This window comes from Pelophylax lessonae (assembly GCF_965119305.1).
Source record: "Pelophylax lessonae genome assembly, chromosome: 6".
Taxonomy (NCBI): Eukaryota; Metazoa; Chordata; class Amphibia; order Anura; family Ranidae; genus Pelophylax; species Pelophylax lessonae.
Genome location: NC_138773.1, coordinates 252,590,491 through 252,608,638, shown reverse-complemented (window position 1 = coordinate 252,608,638; position 18,148 = coordinate 252,590,491). Strand labels below are relative to the sequence as shown.

The following is an 18,148-nucleotide window of genomic DNA, read 5'->3' as shown; positions in this document are numbered from 1 at the left end:
CTGTTTCTGCTGGGTCGTGAGTCTTGTGGGGTTCTCTCCCTCTCTGCTGAGGATCGCTTGGTGCTTGTGCCTTGCATCCGAGTGGTGCTGCCAGCGTGGCGGGGGTTGTCCCTTGCAGTGTGTTACAATTTTTGTGGAGTCCCCCTGAAGACTCATGGAGTCTTTGGAGCGCATCTCCCCACCTGATCCCCTCTCTGAGGCTGCGGGGCCCTCCGGGTCCCAACCATCCATTGATGCACTGACGGCGGTCCTGGCGTCCTTTGTGTCCCGGGTGGAGGTGGTCTTCAGGCAATGTGCTAGCAAAAAGCACCCCCCAGCCTTCTCCTGCCTCATCTGTCTCATCAGATCCTGAATCTAATTTGGTCGCCTTCGACGTGGGTCACCCTGCTGGGTCTGCAACTACGCGCCTGGAATCCTCTGATAGTGAGGATGATTCCTCCATGTCTACAATTGCGCACAAAAAGGCGCTGGTGAAAGCACTGATTGTATCTGTGCGTGAGACCTTGAAAATGGAGGATGCAGCTGGGACGGAGGCGTAGGTTCCCTTTGGCACTCACAAGCCATCCAGAGAGGCAAAGGTGTTTCCTTTCCCTGCCTATTTTGACAGAATTGTCGCTAAAGAGTGGGGATGACCAAAGCATCCCCATGGGGTCCCTAAGAGCTTTACTAGGCGTTATCCCTATGAGAAGTCCCATCTTAAGAGGTGGACTGTTCCTCCGGTTCCCAGATTGAACAAAGCAACCATGATTCACGTTGAAGGGTCCTTGGCCTTTTAGGATCCAGCTGACAGGAAGGCGGAGACTGTGGTCTGCAATGTGTACACTGGCTGGTTCAGCACTGAGGCCGGTATTCACCATTGCCCTGGTGTCGCAAACTCTGACTGAGTGGGCTAAGCTTTTACACCGTGACCTGAAGGGAGAACACCTCCCCCCTGCCTTTGCTCAGCTGGCGAACCAGCTGGTCCAGGGACTGCAGTTTATCTGTGATGCCGCTTTGGATCCTAGTGGCTTGGGTCTCTGTTTTGGCAGTGGTCCTTCAGCTTGTCTTTTGGCTCAAATGCTGGTCTGCGGACCAGTCTTCTAAAAAGGCCTTGACTAATCTTCCCTTTCAAGGAGATATCCTGTTTCGAGCTACCCTGGATGACATAAAAGGTCTCACAGGGGGGAAGAGTAACTTTCTTCTACAGGCTACCAAGGGTAAGGAAGCTTGTCTTAGTTGTGGGCCTTCCTTTTCGGCTCATAAGTTTTTTTTTTTGTCCCTCAGGGTCAACTGACAAGGGCTCGAAGCCTTTCAGGGCCTCCTCTGGGGGATCCAAACGAACCTGGTCTGGCAAGCGGAGAGCAGGCCTCTCCAGACCCACGGACAAGGCTCCTTCAGCATAAAGGTGTGCTCTCGCCCGTATCAGGTTTCGGGACCCGTGGACTTCCCTGGTGCAAGACAAGTGGGTCCAAAAAAACATTTGGTCCGGCTACGAGATCGAGTTTCGCTCTTGTCCCCCGTCAAGGTTTTTTCCGGCCAACTTGCGCCTATCCCCGGACCGCTTACAGGGTCTGTTTGGGGCTGTACAAGACCTCTTACATCAAGGGGTGATTGTCCTGGTTCCAACTTCGGAACGTTTTCAGGGTTTTTATTCACACCCGTTTACAGTTCCCCCAAAGGAAGGCAAAGTGCATCCAATCCTGGACCTCAAGGCACTGAACTTCTTTGTGAAGGTGCACAAGTTCAGAATGGAGTCTTTTCGTATGGTGGTGGCATCCCTGCGTCAAGGGGATTTCATCGCCTCTATCGACATCAAAGTTGCTTCTCTTCACCGTCCAGTATGTGCCAGTCACCAGCGCTTCCTCCGCTTTGCCGTGGGAGAGGAGCATTATCAGTTTGTGGCGTTACCCTTTGGTCACGCCTCTGCTCCTCGGGTCTTCACAAACGTGTTGGCCACGTTGCTAACTTTGCTACACCAACGGGATTGTGGTGCTGGGCTACTTGGAGGATCTCCTTCTGTGAGCGGAGTCTCCTTCTGCTCTGGTGGAAAACCTGGAGATCACAATACGAACTCTGCGGGAGTTCAGCTGGATTCTGGATTTTTAGAAATCTGCTCTGGTTCCGTCCGAAAAGCTGGACTATCTGGGCCTGACTGGACTCTGCCTTAGCCAGAGTGCTCCTTCCTCTGGACAATTGCAGACTGCAATTCGTCTCCTGCTGTCCAACATATGGTCTTCGCTCCAGACTTGCATGCCGTCGCTGGGCCTGATGGTGTCTACCTTTGAGGCGGTTCCGTTTGCAAAGATCCATTTGAGGTCCCTGCAAAGGGAGATTTTGACCAAATGGGACAAGACTCCACAGTCTCTGGACAATCAGATCTGGCTGAATCGGGGAACGAAGGAGTCCCTGATATGGTGACTTTGTTCTCCGGCGCTTCGGCTGGGCAAATCCTTCCTCCCCTAGTATTGGACAGAAGTCACCATGGATGCCAGCCTGTATAGCTGGGGAAGGCCTCCTCAGCAAGCATTCTTCTCAGGGGATCTGGACGCTGGAGGAATCCAGACTGCCGATCACTGTCTTGGAACTCCAAGCGATTAGACTGTGTCTGGACCATTGGACGGGATCGTCTACAGGGTTGTCCAGTGCACATTCAATCAGACAGTGCCATGGTCGTGGCTTATGCCTATCACCAAGGGGACATAAGAAGTGTCCTGGCAGCTCTGGAGGTAGCCGGCATTCTAAGGTGGGCAGAATGGTTAGTTCCAGCCCTCTCCACTATACACATTCCCATGGTGGAAAACTGGCAGGGGGATTACCTCAGTCGGCAGGCGTTGGACCAAGGGGAGTGGTCCCTTCATCCGGAGGTGTTTCATCAGTTGTGTCTCTGGTGGCGCACCCCCGAGGTGGATCCCGGCTCAACAGAAAGGTGTAGAGGTTTGTGCTCGGTCACGAGATCCTCCGGCGGATGCCACAGACTCGCTGGTGGCCCCGTGGGGTCAGCATAGTCTGATTTACGCTTTCTCTCTTAAGCTTCTGCCAAGACTCCTACGCAGGATCGAGGCAGAAGTGTTTCCAGTTCTCTTAGTGGCTCCGGAGTGCCCTCGCCAGGCTTGGTACGCCGATCTGGTGCGGCTGGTCGCTGACGTTCCTTGAAAGTTTTTTCCCAGGGAGGATCTGCTGTCCCAAGGACCGATCTTCTATCCTGCTTTACAGTCGCTGGTTTGACGGCTTGGCTGTTAAACGCCAGGTGCTGAAGGATAGAGGTTTATCTGAGTTGGAGATTCCTACACTGCTAAAAGCTAGGAAATCTACTTCTATGAGGATATACCATCATACGTGGAAGACGTACATTGCGTGGTGTGAGTCTCTTGGAGTTCATCTTTGCTCCTTCTCGTGGCTCGGATCTTGACCTTCCTTCAATGGGGGGTTGAACAGAAATTGGCCTTGAGTACCAGCAAGGGCCAGGTGTTGGCTTTTGCGGCCTTTTTCCAACGACCTTTGGCCATACACTCCCTGGTGCTTACCTTTCTTCTTCAGGGTATCCGACATTTGGTTCCTCCAGTGCGGGCTTTGTTGCCACCTTGGGACCTCAGTTTGGTGCTTTCGGTCCTCTAGAAGCCTCCCTTTGAGAACCTTTGGGAGATTCCTCTGTTTACGCTGTACCAGAAGATGGGCTTTCTGGTGGCTATCACCTCTGCGTGCAGGGTGTCCGAACTGGTGGCGTTATCCTGTTGTTTCTTACCTGGTGGTTCACAGAGATGAGAAGGTGGTTCTCCGTCGTTCCTTCACAAGGTTGTTTCTGATTTCCATTTGAATGAAGACGTGTTGCCTAACCTGTGTCCCAGGCCTAAACATCCGAAGGAAATTGCTTGCATGCCTTGGATGTGGTCCGGGCAATTAGGGTGTACCTGGCAGCAACAGAGTCTTTCAGGAAGTCAGACTCTTTGTGCTCACGGATGTGCCTCGTAAAGATTTGTCCGCTTTCTCTATGACCATTTCCAGATGGATCTGGCAGTGATTCAGGCCTATTCCATCAAGGGTCAGGTTCCTCCTTTCCCTGTTAAGGCGCACTCTACTTGGGCTCTTAGTGCCTCCTGGGCTTTCCGTCATCAGGCGTCAGTGACGCAAATTTTCACGGCGGCCACATGGTTGTTAGTGCACACTTTCAAAAATTTTTATAAAGTGGATGTGATGGCATCTGCGGATGCTTCATTCGGCCGCAAGGTTTTGCAGACTGCTGTTGAGAGGACCTGATCCTCATTGAGGGTGTATTGTTTTTTTCAGGTGGGCTCAAGTTGTTTTGGTTAAGCTCCTGTTGCCCGGTTGGTTACTGTTTAGCCTTGGGAATTTTTTTGCTGTTCCCACCCCTCATGTTTAACACTGCATTGGGATGTCCCAACGGTTATGAAGATCTGAAGCTGTGTCCATCAATGAACGAAAGAGAAAATGGGATTTTTGACTCACTGTAAAATCCATTTCTCTGATGTTCATTGACAGACACAGCACCCACCCCTCTGTGGAGTTGTAATTCTTCTGGCACTGCTTGTAACTAAACTGAGTGCCTATAGCAGGGAGAGGGAGTATACCCCCTGGGGACTGCCCATAGGTGTAACCAGACTTTTTTTCCATCTAGTGTCCTACACCTGTAGGGGGCAGTATAACCCAACGGTTATGAAGATCTGTGTCCATCTATGAACATCAGAGAAGTGGATTTTACGGTAAGCCAAAAATCCCATTTTTTGCTTTCAGATGATGGAAGTCAGCAGAGTTTCTGCTTATTTACTAAGCAGAGTGCAACTGCAATTTTCAAAGTGCACAGTCTATTTGCCTTTAGTAAATCAACTCCAGTAAGTCCTAAAGCTTCAGGATTTACTGCTGTCTATAGGAGAATTGGACTGTACCTGATCAACCGGCACCCCGACTGGGTACCTCCGTTGACGGATGCTCCTAGTGCTCACCGAGGGCTCCAAGTGCTCCACCAGACACCATAACCACCTCAGTCCCCACGAACCGCCGCAGTTCGGTTGGGGTCTCACCGTCTCCTACCCACCCTGGACCTACGACAAGGCTCCAAGTTCCCATGGGTGACCCTCTTTCCCCAGAGAGTGAAGCAGAAAAAAGCTCTTACACAAGCTCTTACAAGAGCTTAGTGATTATCCAAGAAAAGTATGAAGAGCATAGCAATCCCTTGTAGCAGGTTCCCCTAATGAGAGACAGGACTCTAGGTTGAGGGTGAAATAGAACTCCACTTTATTGAACAAGAAACAGACTTTTATACAGTTTCCGTTTCTGTTGAAAACAGTCCCTGACCATCACAATTCAATGAAAACAGAGTTTTACACTCCCATACAGTGTACACAATCCCCATACACATATACACAGCAGCCAATCCACATATACATCCCATAATAAGCTTATCTTAACCACTTAAGCCCCGGAAGATTTTACCCCCTTCCTGACCAGGGCCTATTTTGCGATTCGTCACTGCGTGGTTTTAATAGACAATTGCGCGGTCGTGCGACGCTGTACCTAAACCAATTTAATGTCCTTTTTTTCCCCACAAACAGAGCTTTGCAAAGATAACAATATTTTTCACATTTTTTTATATCAAATTCCCCAAAAAAATGTAAAAATCAAAATTTGTTAACATTTTAGGCCAATTTGTTTTATGCATATGTTTGGTAAAAAAAATTGCATTGGTTTAAAGTTATTGCGTTTACTAACTAAGGGAAAGATTTTTGTCATTTTTGGTGTTTTGTTTTTTTTTAATGAGTAATGGCGGCGATCTGCGTTTTTTTTTTTTGTGGGACTGCGACATTGCGGAGGACAGATCGGACCCTTGACTGACATTTTTTTAGACACTTTTGGGGTTACCAGTGACATTACTACAGTAATCAGTGCTATACTTATGCAAATTTTTTTTTTTCTATAAACTATATACCACTGCTGGAGGTTTCCATTCTGATTTACAGTTATCCAGCATCCAGTTGTCCCAAGCCTGGCTTTTAGGCCATACCACATTCAGACCCCGCTTGACTATACATTGTGGGGCAATCCTGGAAAGTGACCTTTAGGCACAGAATTCCACATGGGACACTTTCTAGATTTAGTTTTGGTTTAGTTAGCTGCAGAGTGCTTTCCAGGTCAATGATGCTGCCAATGTCTGCAACCTGGAGTCATGTTGTCCTCTGCTGTTGGTCTCTCCCATCTTTAAGTCCTTTTTTGCTCTGCCTGCTGTAATTGGGTCCTCTGCCCTTCTGAAATTTTTATCACAATCATGCTGGACTTTGACTCAAATTACCCAGTTATTTGTGGACTCTGATGACAGAGGCCATAAGTACACTCTGATTCCTTCTCCAGTAGATTCAGTATATTTAATTTAATTATGGCCTTCTAACCTTGTAGCTAAGGTCTTTGGAGGATTTTACCCCCGAGGAGTCACGGCCTACTGATATTACTCCTATGTTAAAGACGAACTCCATTTTTTGTTGAAAAAAAACACCCCTTTGTAAGTAATAAGTAATAAATGTTCATTGCAAAGTTTTTAACAAACTGTGATGCAGATTCCTACCTGATCCTGCTCTGAAAGTAAAAGCTGTTGGGCTATGGATACTGATTCTGAACGGAATTATTATTTTTTTTTTTCATTATTAACCAGCTGATCCACTTTTTGTGTTCTAAAGAAGAAAGTTGCAATATCAGCATTCCTTCCAAAGCCATTAATCCTTTTGGAGTATCTCACCAAAAATTTCATTTTTGTTGCAGAGGATGTCTAAAACTTGACTTGTTTCTTAGTGCAGCCTTCTATGAAAATCAGTGAGCCAGTCACATGAGCAGGAACTCTCATGTTCCTCTTTCATGTTCCATGTGCCAGCTGTGTACAGAAGACCTGTAAAAAGATGGAAAGCTCCATCATAGGCTGTTTTCTCCCCCTTCCGGCTTGTTGGCCTTTAATCCATTTGGTGAGATTTCTCTTGAAAGGTGGATCCAGTTGTGTTTTCTCTTAACAAAAGCATCTCATGTTGCGGTGGAGCATTCCGTAAATTGTTTTAAAACAATTCATGTCTATTTAGAGGAGGAAGTCCAGCTAATACAACCATTATTTATGAAAGCTTTCCTTTCTGCATTTCGAGGGTGCGTATAAGGTCTTCTGGGAGTCTGATATTTTTGATATAGTAATGCAAGCTTTGGGAGTGTTGATCAAATTAATATTTAGAGACATTAGTATGACTTTATTGGGATTCTGTTATGGTAAAGAATGCTTAAGTGTCTTTATTTGATGTGTCTGTGTTCTTTTTTTATGGTTCAGTCTGCTGTAATGTCTGCAGCTTTTGCAAAGTTTCACCCAAACCTGGTAGTTGGTGGGACATATTCCGGCCAGATTGTGTTATGGGACAACAGAAGTAACAAGAGGACACCAGTCCAGAGGACTCCACTTTCAGCCGCTGCTCACACTGTAAGTTTCTGTTCATCACCAGTGCCATGCGTACATCAGCGTTGCCAAGTTTGCGATGTGCTGTTGTCTGTTATTGTAAAATTACTGTGTAAAAGTGCACCTTAAAGTAGAACTTCAGGCTTAGTTTACTAATCAATAAGCTATACACATATTTGCTGAAGTGTGTATAGATTTTATTTTTGGATGAACCATTTATTATAAAAGTTAATGTGTTCTGAATTTTGTATTTGCTTACTTGTGATGCAGTCATCAGGTTTGGAACCAAGTGAACATCTAAGATTGTGTGATCTGACCAAAAATTGGACCTACTTACAATGATTCTGGATATTTTTGCATGAGCCTACCTGATTGGACAAACCAATAGAATATATTTTGTTTAAATAGGCTCTCACATTTTTACAGTTTTGGGTCTCTAAATGACAGAGATTGTACAATCACAAACCTGGAACTAATGTACTACAAATAATTGTCAGTATTACTCATCTCTATATTTGTTCCAGGTCAGAAGTAAATGAATTAATGAAGCCAGCGCATTAGCATGACACCTAAAGAGATAACAATTTCTAAGTAGAGATCAGAAATTGTAGCTCCCATACTTTTTCATGACAGAGTCATTTTAACTCTTTGGCTCCCACCGGCGCTTTAAGGGGGTGTGAATTCCAGGAGGCGGGGCTTGTTACCATGTGACCACCGTGATTGGCTGGCACAGTGGTCACATTGTAAGAAAACTCCCGAGTTCAAGCAGCGACCTGGAGCTTTTTGCAAACCGCACGTCACTTTGCCAGTAGCGTGCAGGGCTTGCGCTCTTGGCAGAGCTCTATCGGCGCTAATGCACACAAATACTGGGCCATTTGGCGCCAAGGCCTGGCCGCCAAGAGTCTGCATGTTTGCGTGCACTCGGCGCCTAAGGTTTAAATAAAAACTGTTACAGATCCAGGTATTTCTGAGCAAATCATGAAAAATGCATAAGCAAAGGTGTATAAGCAGCGTTCAGTGATAACATTTAAAAATTATTTGTAGATCCACAGGTGCATGTATACCCAACACTCTTCTTTGAAGTTTGAGCCTTGGACTTACCTGGTTATGCAGCATTGAGAGTTGTAGAATAGATGATGGAAGTGGCTGAACTATCAGAGAATGAAAAAATGCAGCCTGTCATTAACACAGACAAAGTGCAATCCTGATTGTCAGTTTAGTGGTCCATTGCCCTGTATCACTGTAATGATGTCATGGTGGGCTAAACTGCCTAAACAAACTGAAATTTGACTTTCAGCAGGGACCAGCAAAATTTCGATCCATGTGTGGACATGCTGGTTGTATACAAGTGGATCTATCAAAGAACTTGCATACAACCACCCTGAATGATCAGTGTTGTTGGCTATAACCAGCAACATTTATCATTGTATTCTGACAGCGAGGAAGGCTCCTTGCTGTCAGAATACAATACCACAGCGGGAAGAATTCCCCCATCTATCTTATGGATGGGGAAATAAAGGTACTTAATTTTGTTCAACCCGCTGGTTGAACGAAAAAGAAATGCATAATGCTGCTTGAAGTATAACTAAAGCCGAATCTTTTTTTTTTTTTTTTTTTTTTTTCTTTAGTTTTGGATGACGCCTGTCATTTTTTATTACTGTTGGTACCCATTAAGGAGATTCACCCCCTAGCTAGCTGTTTAACATTTTCATTGAAACTGAAAGTAAAAGAAAATCCCAAATTTTGGGTTGTCCCCAGAAAAGTATTAGAGGGGAAATCTTCCAATAGGGGCACTAGTTCGGGGGACCTTGGGGTCCCCAAGAATTTCCTTAAATTTACAGGGATTTCTTCTAACTTCCTGTTTGGTTATGGGACAGGAAATAAATGGACATAGGGACAATGGGATACAGGTGGTGAAAAAAAATCTGATGGTTTATAACATTCCCTTACTGTATCCAAAATGGGGGAAAAAAAAGTTTTGCCTATAGTTCTTCTTTAAGTTTGTAAAACTTATAATACACATTACTGTCTGGCTGTACAATCACCTTTACATCTACCAACAGTTAGTAGTGCAAGGGCCTTCCTGATTGGATACAATTTTATTGAATAGTTTTGGTATGTTTTCGTATTACATAGTTTTTGTAAATCTGAAGTTCATTAAACAAAAATTTTTAAAGTTAGATTGCATTGCAACCTGTATGGCAAGCTTTACCCTGACTTTAGATAGAATGGTCTGATATTGCATGCCATATATGGGATATTGTGGCCACACCTAGGGGGTTTAGTTATAAAACAGTGAATGTGGTTTTCATTAAATATTCACTGTAAATTAATTTTTCTGATGCATGTTTTAAAATGCATTGATTGATTTACCTGCAATACATTTTTGGTGAGTATCACATTTATTGCTTTATAAATATGCCCCTAGCTAGTGTGCCTTTAAATAAAAAAAAAAAACATGCTCTCATGCTGCATTTTTGCATCATTTCATTTCAAAGACTCTCTGAAAAAACAATTTGAGGGAGATTTCACCAAAACTGATATTTGTGCAAGATTACAGTACCATTAAAGAGATCTAGTATGCAGTGTTCACACTTTTTACTGTGTGAATTAGATGAGAATCTAGAGCTTTAAATGTGTTGTTTATTTCAGCACCCGGTCTACTGTGTAAATGTGGTTGGCACACAGAACGCCCACAATCTGATCAGTATATCTACAGATGGAAAGATCTGTTCTTGGAGCTTGGATATGTTGTCTCAACCACAGGTAACTGGACCATGTTAATGTTCATTCTGCTTTGCTGTAAAAGCCTTTCTTAACTTTTCTTTGTATTGAGCTTTTCTGAATGAAGCTCTTTATTGCTGATAATTTTAATACAGCTTCTCTAAATGCATGTCTGGCCCTTTTATCCAGGACAGCATGGAGTTAGTTCACAAGCAATCTAAGGCAGTCGCTGTCACCTGTATGTCCTTCCCTGTGGGAGATGTCAACAACTTTGTAGTGGGAAGTGAAGAAGGCTCAGTGTACACAGCATGTCGCCACGGAAGGTAGGATAAAATCTTCAATGCATCCAAATACAGCAGACGTGAAAGAGGTCTCTCTAATGGCACTTAGACACAACAGCGTGAACTCTAGGGATTAATGTCTAGGGAAATTGCCCCATTTAGGAAGGACAAAAAAGCAGCCAAATGACCTGCTCTCAACACAGCATTTTTCTTTTGTGCTCTGGTTCATTCTCTTTTCACCTTTTTTTTTTTTTCTTTACAACTTCGACTGTAAAAAATGTAAAGGCGGAGGCTAGGCAACAGTGCTAAGTAACCATCATTAGCTACAACCCGGACACAAGTTGGCTATACTTTAACTTCCTGTTTGCTTTTCTTGCAAACTCTTTCTCTCTCTCTCTTAAATATGCAGGTAAGAGGTTGCAAGTCTTCGGTCACGTTCTCTTGTGTAATAACACCATATGTCCAGCCCACCCCCCGGGTCCCCACTGTACTCAGTGCTGAGATGAAAGTGCCTACGCAGCCAGTGTCGCAGCCCGTGATTTGAAATCCTCACTTTTTTTTCTCTGTTCTGTGCAGTGCTTTAAGGACAGATCAGAGCGATGCTCTGGGCCAGTTCTGGCCAATAAAAATCAGTCTGACCCATACCGGAAGTGCTGCACATAGAAGATGGAGAAGAGCGTGGATTTGAAATCCTTGATCCGCTGCACAAGCTGCATGGGCACTGACAGCTCTGCATTAATGAGAGTACACCAGTGACGAGGGTGGGGGCTAGGTGTACGTGTTCACCGTTGATTTTTTTCTGTAATGGTAAGCCAACACTTTAAAGACAAATTCAGCCACAAAGATACCAGCAGGGAGACTTGAAGCACCTTGATGGCCAGTCAGGGCTTATAAGGCAATTTGTCAGTACTGCTCAAAAGTATAACTTCACCTTCAGGAGCATGTTACATGTTTCACCCATATTTAAGATGTGACGTGTAACATGCTCCTATCCACCTTCCTCCTGCTGCCAGCGCTCCCTGCTTTGTGACAGCAGAGAGGGGGTCTTCTTGCCCACATGGTCACGTCATTCATTCACAGTTTATTGTGAATGAATAGTTTACAAGTACCATCAACCACTGTGGCTGATGGCTTGTAGTTCTCGATGAACTGCGAGGGCGCTGGTGAGCGTTCTTGTAGTTCATTGATTTTTCCTGCTATTTAGTAACTACCTGCCCATATCGGAGATAGAGGCAGACAGTGTACTAAGAGTCTGCAAGGATCCAGGCATTGCACCCACAATCTTCTGATCGCAGGTGCAATGCTTTACAGCAGGGATTCTTAAACTACGGCCCTCCAGCTATTGTGGAACTACACATCCCATGAGGCATTGTAAAACTCTGAGATTCACAGACATGACTAGGCATGATGGGAATTGTAGTTCCTGAACAACTGGAGGGCGAAAGTTTGAAGACCCCTGCTTTACAATATACAATGTAAAAATAAATAACTACAAATTTTTAATCTCCGAAAAGATGTACATTTATTTATTTTACAAAAAGTGAACGTAGTCTTTAAAGTTGAATGCATGATAAAATATCTGTTTTGAAAATTATACATAATATACACACACAACACTCAGTACAAAGGTTTTTAATTCTAAAAGTAGCCTTTCTTAACCCTGATTTGTTTTATCGTTTTTATAGTAAAGCCGGAATAAGTGAAATGTTTGAAGGCCACCAAGGACCAATTACAGGAATCCACTGCCACTCTGCTGTGGGAGCCGTGGACTTTTCTCACTTGTTTATCACATCTTCCTTTGATTGGACAGTGAAGCTCTGGACAACAAAGGTGAATAAGACAATACTTGCTGCAAGAATGGTAGACACATTTAAAGTAAATTTTAAGAAGTACCTGTAGACCTTAAATTGTAATTTCCCTTATTCCCATATTCGGCCCCCTTGAACTTTTTGAACTTTTGCCACATTTCAGGCTTCAAACATAAAGATATAAAACTGTAATTTTTTGTGAAGAATCAACAAGTGGGACACAATCATGAAGTGGAACTAAATTTATTGGATATTTCAAACTTTTTTAACAAATAAAAAACTGCAAAATTGGGCGTGCAAAATTATTCAGCCCCCTTAAGTTAATACTTTGTAGCGCCACCTTTTACTGCGATAACAGCTGTAAGTCGCTTGGGGTATGTCTCTATCAATTTTGCACATCGAGAGACTCAAAGTTTTTCCCATTCCTCCTTGAAAAACAGCTCGAGCTCAGTGAGGTTGGATGGAGAGTGTTTGTGAACAGCAGTTTTCAGTTCTTTCCACAGATTATCGATTGGATTCAGGTCTGGACTTTGACTTGGCCATTCTAACACCTGGATATGTTTATTTGTGAATCATTCCATTGTAGATTTTGCTTTTTGTTTTGGATCATTGTCTTGTTGGAAGACAAATCTCCGTCCCAGTCTCAGGTCTTTTGCAGACTCCATCAGGTTTTCTTCCAGAATGGTCCTGTATTTGGCTCTATCCATCTTCCCATCAAATTTAACCATCTTCCCTGTCCCTGCTGAAGAAAAGCAGGCCTAAACCATGATGCTACCACCACCATGTTTGACAGTGGGGATGGTGTGTTCAGGGTGATGAGCTGTGTTGCTTTTACGCCAAACATAAAGTTTTGCATTGTTGCCAAAAAGTTTTATTCATCGGTTTCATCTGACCAGAGCACCTTCTTCCACATGTTTGGTGTGTCTCCCAGGTGGCTTGTGGCAAACTTTAAACGACACTTTTTATGGATGTCTTTAAGAAATGGCTTTCTTCTTGCCACTCTTCCATAAAGGCCAGATTTGTGCAGTATACGACTGATTGTTGTCCTATGGACAGCGTCTCCCACCTCAGCTGTAGATCTCTGCAGTTCATCCAGAGTGATCATGGGCCTCTTGGCTGCATCTCTGATCAGTCTTCTCCTTGTATGAGCTGAAAGTTTAGAGGGACGGCCAGGTCTTCGTAGATTTGCAGTGGTCTGATACTCCCATTTCATAATTATCGCTTGCACAGTGCTCCTTGGGATGTTTAAAGCTTGGGGAATCTTTTTGTATCCAAATCCGGCTTTAAATTTCTCCACAACAGTATCTCGGACCTGCCTGGTGTGTTCCTTGTTCTTCATGATGCTCTCTCTCTCTAAAACGGACCTCTGAGACTATCACAGTGCAGGTGCATTTGTACGGAGACTTGATTACACACAGGTGGATTCTATTTATCATCATTAGTCATTTAGGTCTACATTGGATCATTCAGAGATCCTCACTGAACTTCTGGAGAGAGTTTGCTGCACTGAAAGTAAAGGGGCTGAATAATTTTGCACGCCCAATTTTTCCGTTTTTTATTTAACAGAGTTTGAAATATCCAATAAATTTCGTTCCACTTTATGATTGTGTCCCACTTGTTGATTCTTCACAAAAAATTACAGTTTTATATCTTTATGTTTGAAGCCTGAAATGTGGCAAAAGGTCGCAAAGTTCAAGGGGGCCGAATACTTTCGCAAGGCACTGTATCTGAATGAAATGTATAAACACATGGGGAGAATTTTTAAGGTGTAAAGGTGGTGGCTCAGTTTAATGGAATTTTATGATCTCTACGTTGCTAATGTATAGGTGTTAATGCTTATCCATTGAATATATTTTATATCGGGCATCACCATCAACAGATCTTAATTCTGATTTCTATCAGCAGCATGTTTTCCTTGCTTTATCATTATCTCCAGCTTCTCACACTTATCTTATACACTGAAATAAACAACTGTCGCACTTTCCTAATTGCCGTCTGTGCTCAAGGAATACTCCAGAATACCCCTTACCACCTGTTTTTTTTTTTTTTTTTTTCTTTGTGGCTTACTTTTTTTTATTAGTTGCAAAACCTTGTCAAGATTTCTCCTAAAGCCCAGCCCTGGAAGTTATCCTTTGCAGTGGGGCTGTTCCTGCACTGCAACGCGGTTCATTATTGATTTATATCTAGGGAAACACTAAAAGGAGAAATGCTTACCTGATTCTCTGCTCCCCCTCCACAGCTAGACCAGTCCCCACAGTTTCTGCACTCCTCAGGCTCTAGCAGTCTAAGGTCCTGACATCATCCAGAGTAGGGTCTATATCCTGCTGCTGGACATGAGGACGCAGAGGGACAGACCGCCGCTAAATTGTAAGGAAGCGCCTCCAAACAGGGTAACGGAGTATCAAGTATGTAATTGTTTTTCTTCTGCCCTGGACAAAAGGAACTATTAACCCCCTGCAGTGTGGGCAGAGGGACTGCCACTGCCAAGGGATCTTTCTTTTTTTTTTTTTTTTTTGATCTGCCTGGAGTTGGACTTTTCTTTCACTGCCGGGACCTGACAGCAATGGGTTTCACACACAATCCGCTGCCGCTCGATTGCTCACACACAGACCCCACCCCCCCCCACGCCATGCTTTTCGGGTTTCACTTGCCCATCTGATGGGCCCAGGACTGACGTGGCTGGTGATTGGGGGGGGGGGGGGTGGAGCGGGGAGAGAAGAGCACACACACGCTCTCCTCCCCTTCTTGTTGTGACCCGGAAAGCGTCACTTCTGGGTCAGCCTCTTGGTGTCCCCGGCTAGTATAGCTGAAAGAACATTAAGTGGAGCCCATAGGAGACATGCACAATCTTTTAGACCCTGCATTTCTCATTAAATAACATCACCTAAATAACCTCACACAGGGAACTTTTTGTCCACTATGTGTTGGGGAAAAAAAAAAGTTAAGTAAAAAAAAATTAAGTTACACCCAAGCACATAAAATGTTTTGAGACCTCCACATAAACGCGTGCGTCGGGGTTGCCTACGCATGAAAATGTCCATTGCGATACACATGTTACTTATCACCTCACACACTGGAGTGAGAGCAATAATTTTAGCAGCAGACCTCCTCAGTAACACTAAACTGATACCTATAGGGGCTCTTTGAGGCGTGGCCTATAGAAAATATAGGGTACGAAGTTTGTTGCCATTTCACAGGCGCACAAAAATTTAAGGTTTGGCATGTTGGATATCTATTTACTTGGTGCAACCTCCTCTTTTATATTTTACCAAACAAATTGTTTGCCCTAAAATTCACTTTAGTGTGGGTTTTACTGAAATATTGCATTTCCTAGACCTGTGCGGTAATATTGCGTGACATAAAAAATTGGAACTACCACTATTTTATTCTCTAGGGTGTCTGTTTTCAAAAAATGTATAATGTTTGGGGTTTTTACATAATCTTCAGGGCTAAAATTATTTTTTAAACGCACGCAAAAAAAAAACACAAAAACAGCGCTTGTAGCAAAAAGGTAAATGGAATATATTTCTTGGCTATTAGGCCAAATGATTTTATATGCTCCAGTATTGTGGCCCATATGCATCTCTCTGAGATTAGTTTTGTTCCGTGATGTTGCCTTGAAGAGTAACCAATGCCTGGGAGGTCTAAAATCATTGACTGTCTGAAAAAAAATGAATATTAAGTCCCTCTAGTACAGCACATATTGGGCATTCTGAAGGAGACATCATCCACTTGTGGTCTCAGCCAACTGCTTTAAAGACTTCCCATTACATCTGCCTGAAACCATTCTGATATGGCAAGACTTAAACCAATCAATAGTTTCCTATTCGGTCCCGAATACTGGTTTTCTATGATGCCACTAAAACCTAGTGAATTGATTGGTTCAATCCCTAAAAAATATTGTATAATAAATAATTATACTAACATGAGTTTACAGCACATCTCTACTTGCTTTCCAGCCATTTTCTTCCATGACGGAGAGATTTGCATTGTCTGCAGATGACACATACTGTCTGTATACTATTTGTGCACAACAATGCAAATCTAATTGCACCCAAAACACATACGCACATTGCCTTGAAAAAGTATTCATACCCCTTGACATTTTCCACATTTTGTCATGTTACAACCAAAAAAGTAAATGTATTTTATTGGGATTTTGTGTGATAGACCAACACAAAGTGGCAAATACTTGTGAAGTGAAAGGAAAATGATAAATCGTTTTCCAAATGTTTTATAAATAAATATCTAAAAAGTGTGGCGTGCATTTGTATTCAGCCCCCCTGAGTCAATACTTTGTAGAACAACCTTATGCTGCAATTAGAGCTACAAGCTTTTTGGGTATGTCTCTACCAGCTTTGCACATCTAGAGAATGGCATTTTTGCCCATTCTTTGCAAATTAGTTCAAGCTGTGTCAGATTGGATGGAGGGCGTCTGTGAACAGCAGCTTTCAAGTCTTGTCACAGATTTTCAATTAGATTTAGGTCTGGACTTTGACTGGTCCATTCTAACACATGACTATGCTTTGATCTAGCTGTTGTGGAATTACACGAACCATGAGGCATTGTAAAACTCACAGACATGAATAGGCATGATGGGAATCGTAGTTCCTGAACAACTGGAGGGCCATAGTTTGGAGACCCGTGATCTAAACCATTCCATTGTGGCTCTGGCTGCATGTTTAGGGTCGTTGTCCTGCTAGAAGGTGAACCTATGCCCCAGTCTCAAGTCTTTTGTCGACTTGAACAGTTCAGCTTCTTCTAAGATTGCCCTGTATTTGGCTCCTCCATCATGAATGCTTTTTCAAGGCACTGTACCTCTGTAGAGGCTGTCAGTTGGAGAGCTGGAGGAAGATTCAATAGGCAATGAATGCACTGATGACCATAGTCCTAGTCCACTGACAAATACAAGTCCATCTGACACAGTGGCAGATGGGACTTGTAGTTTATTAATTCACGAATGCCTGTAAATGAATAACGCAGCGGGATGTGGAGCCCCGCACAGCTGCACCAAATTTACTGTAACTGTGACAGCTGCTGTAGGAGAGAGGAACCTTCGCTGCTTGTCATGGGTGTTTAGGGGAGGCATTTGGGCCATATCACATTTTACACCCTAAATACATGTGTAACATGATGCAAAAAGTAAACCCATCTTCAGTGATATTTATTTTGTTGTGATTATCTGCACAAGTCTTGTCAGCAGCAGTACATGAGATAGGGGTGGCTGCAAAGAGGCTGCCTGAAATTAGCATTGCTGATATGCAACAGAAACTGAAAGGATGAAAAAAGTGAAAACAATATTTTATTTAAAAAAATTATAATTTTCTTTAATAAACAGCTTTAACAAACTAAACACTATTCAGTTAGGGTTTAAATCGACTTTGCTTGCTAAGTTTTGCTATAAAAGTAAAGGAAAGTGGATTTGTGGCTCACATCAACCAATCAGATTCCAGTTATTTCTCCTGTTCTGAAATGAAAGTTCAAACCTGATTGTCTGCTGGGGTTGACACCTCCATTTTCCTTTTCTTGAGTTTTCAGACGTCTGTCCCCTTTCTTGTTACTATTGCTGTTCCAGCACACCCAAATGGTCTTTTCTGAACAGCTAGTAACACTAGGGGCTGCTGTTCACACTTCTTTAGAAATCACATATAATATTGGTGGTCTTTACTGAATAATTTAATTTGCAGAAATAAAATATTTCCTCCCCAGACACCGTACCTGTAGTATGTGTGTATTTCCAGTGTTAGATTTAAATAATTATGAATGGTATCAGAGTAGAGTTTTATTCTATTTGATGTGTTTTTATCTGCAGTGAATCCTTTGCACAGAAGGTCATGGCTGAAAATTTCTTTTCTGAAAGTTGACATTGAAAAATGTTTAGTATGTGCATAAAAGATATTTATCTGGCATCAATATTAAAAAAA

General features: G+C 43.2%; 1 protein-coding gene across 1 annotated transcript in view; it reads left to right on the top strand.

The window, feature by feature from the left end:
- Positions 1–18,148, top strand: part of DYNC1I2 (dynein cytoplasmic 1 intermediate chain 2) — a 225,430-nt gene that overhangs the window by 193,813 nt on the left and 13,469 nt on the right. The window contains exons 12-15 of the mRNA XM_082260314.1: positions 7,289–7,435; positions 10,064–10,177; positions 10,325–10,458; positions 12,102–12,246. Coding sequence (XP_082116440.1) covers positions 7,289–7,435; positions 10,064–10,177; positions 10,325–10,458; positions 12,102–12,246 — 540 coding nt within the window. The remainder of the gene's footprint in view (positions 1–7,288; positions 7,436–10,063; positions 10,178–10,324; positions 10,459–12,101; positions 12,247–18,148) is intronic.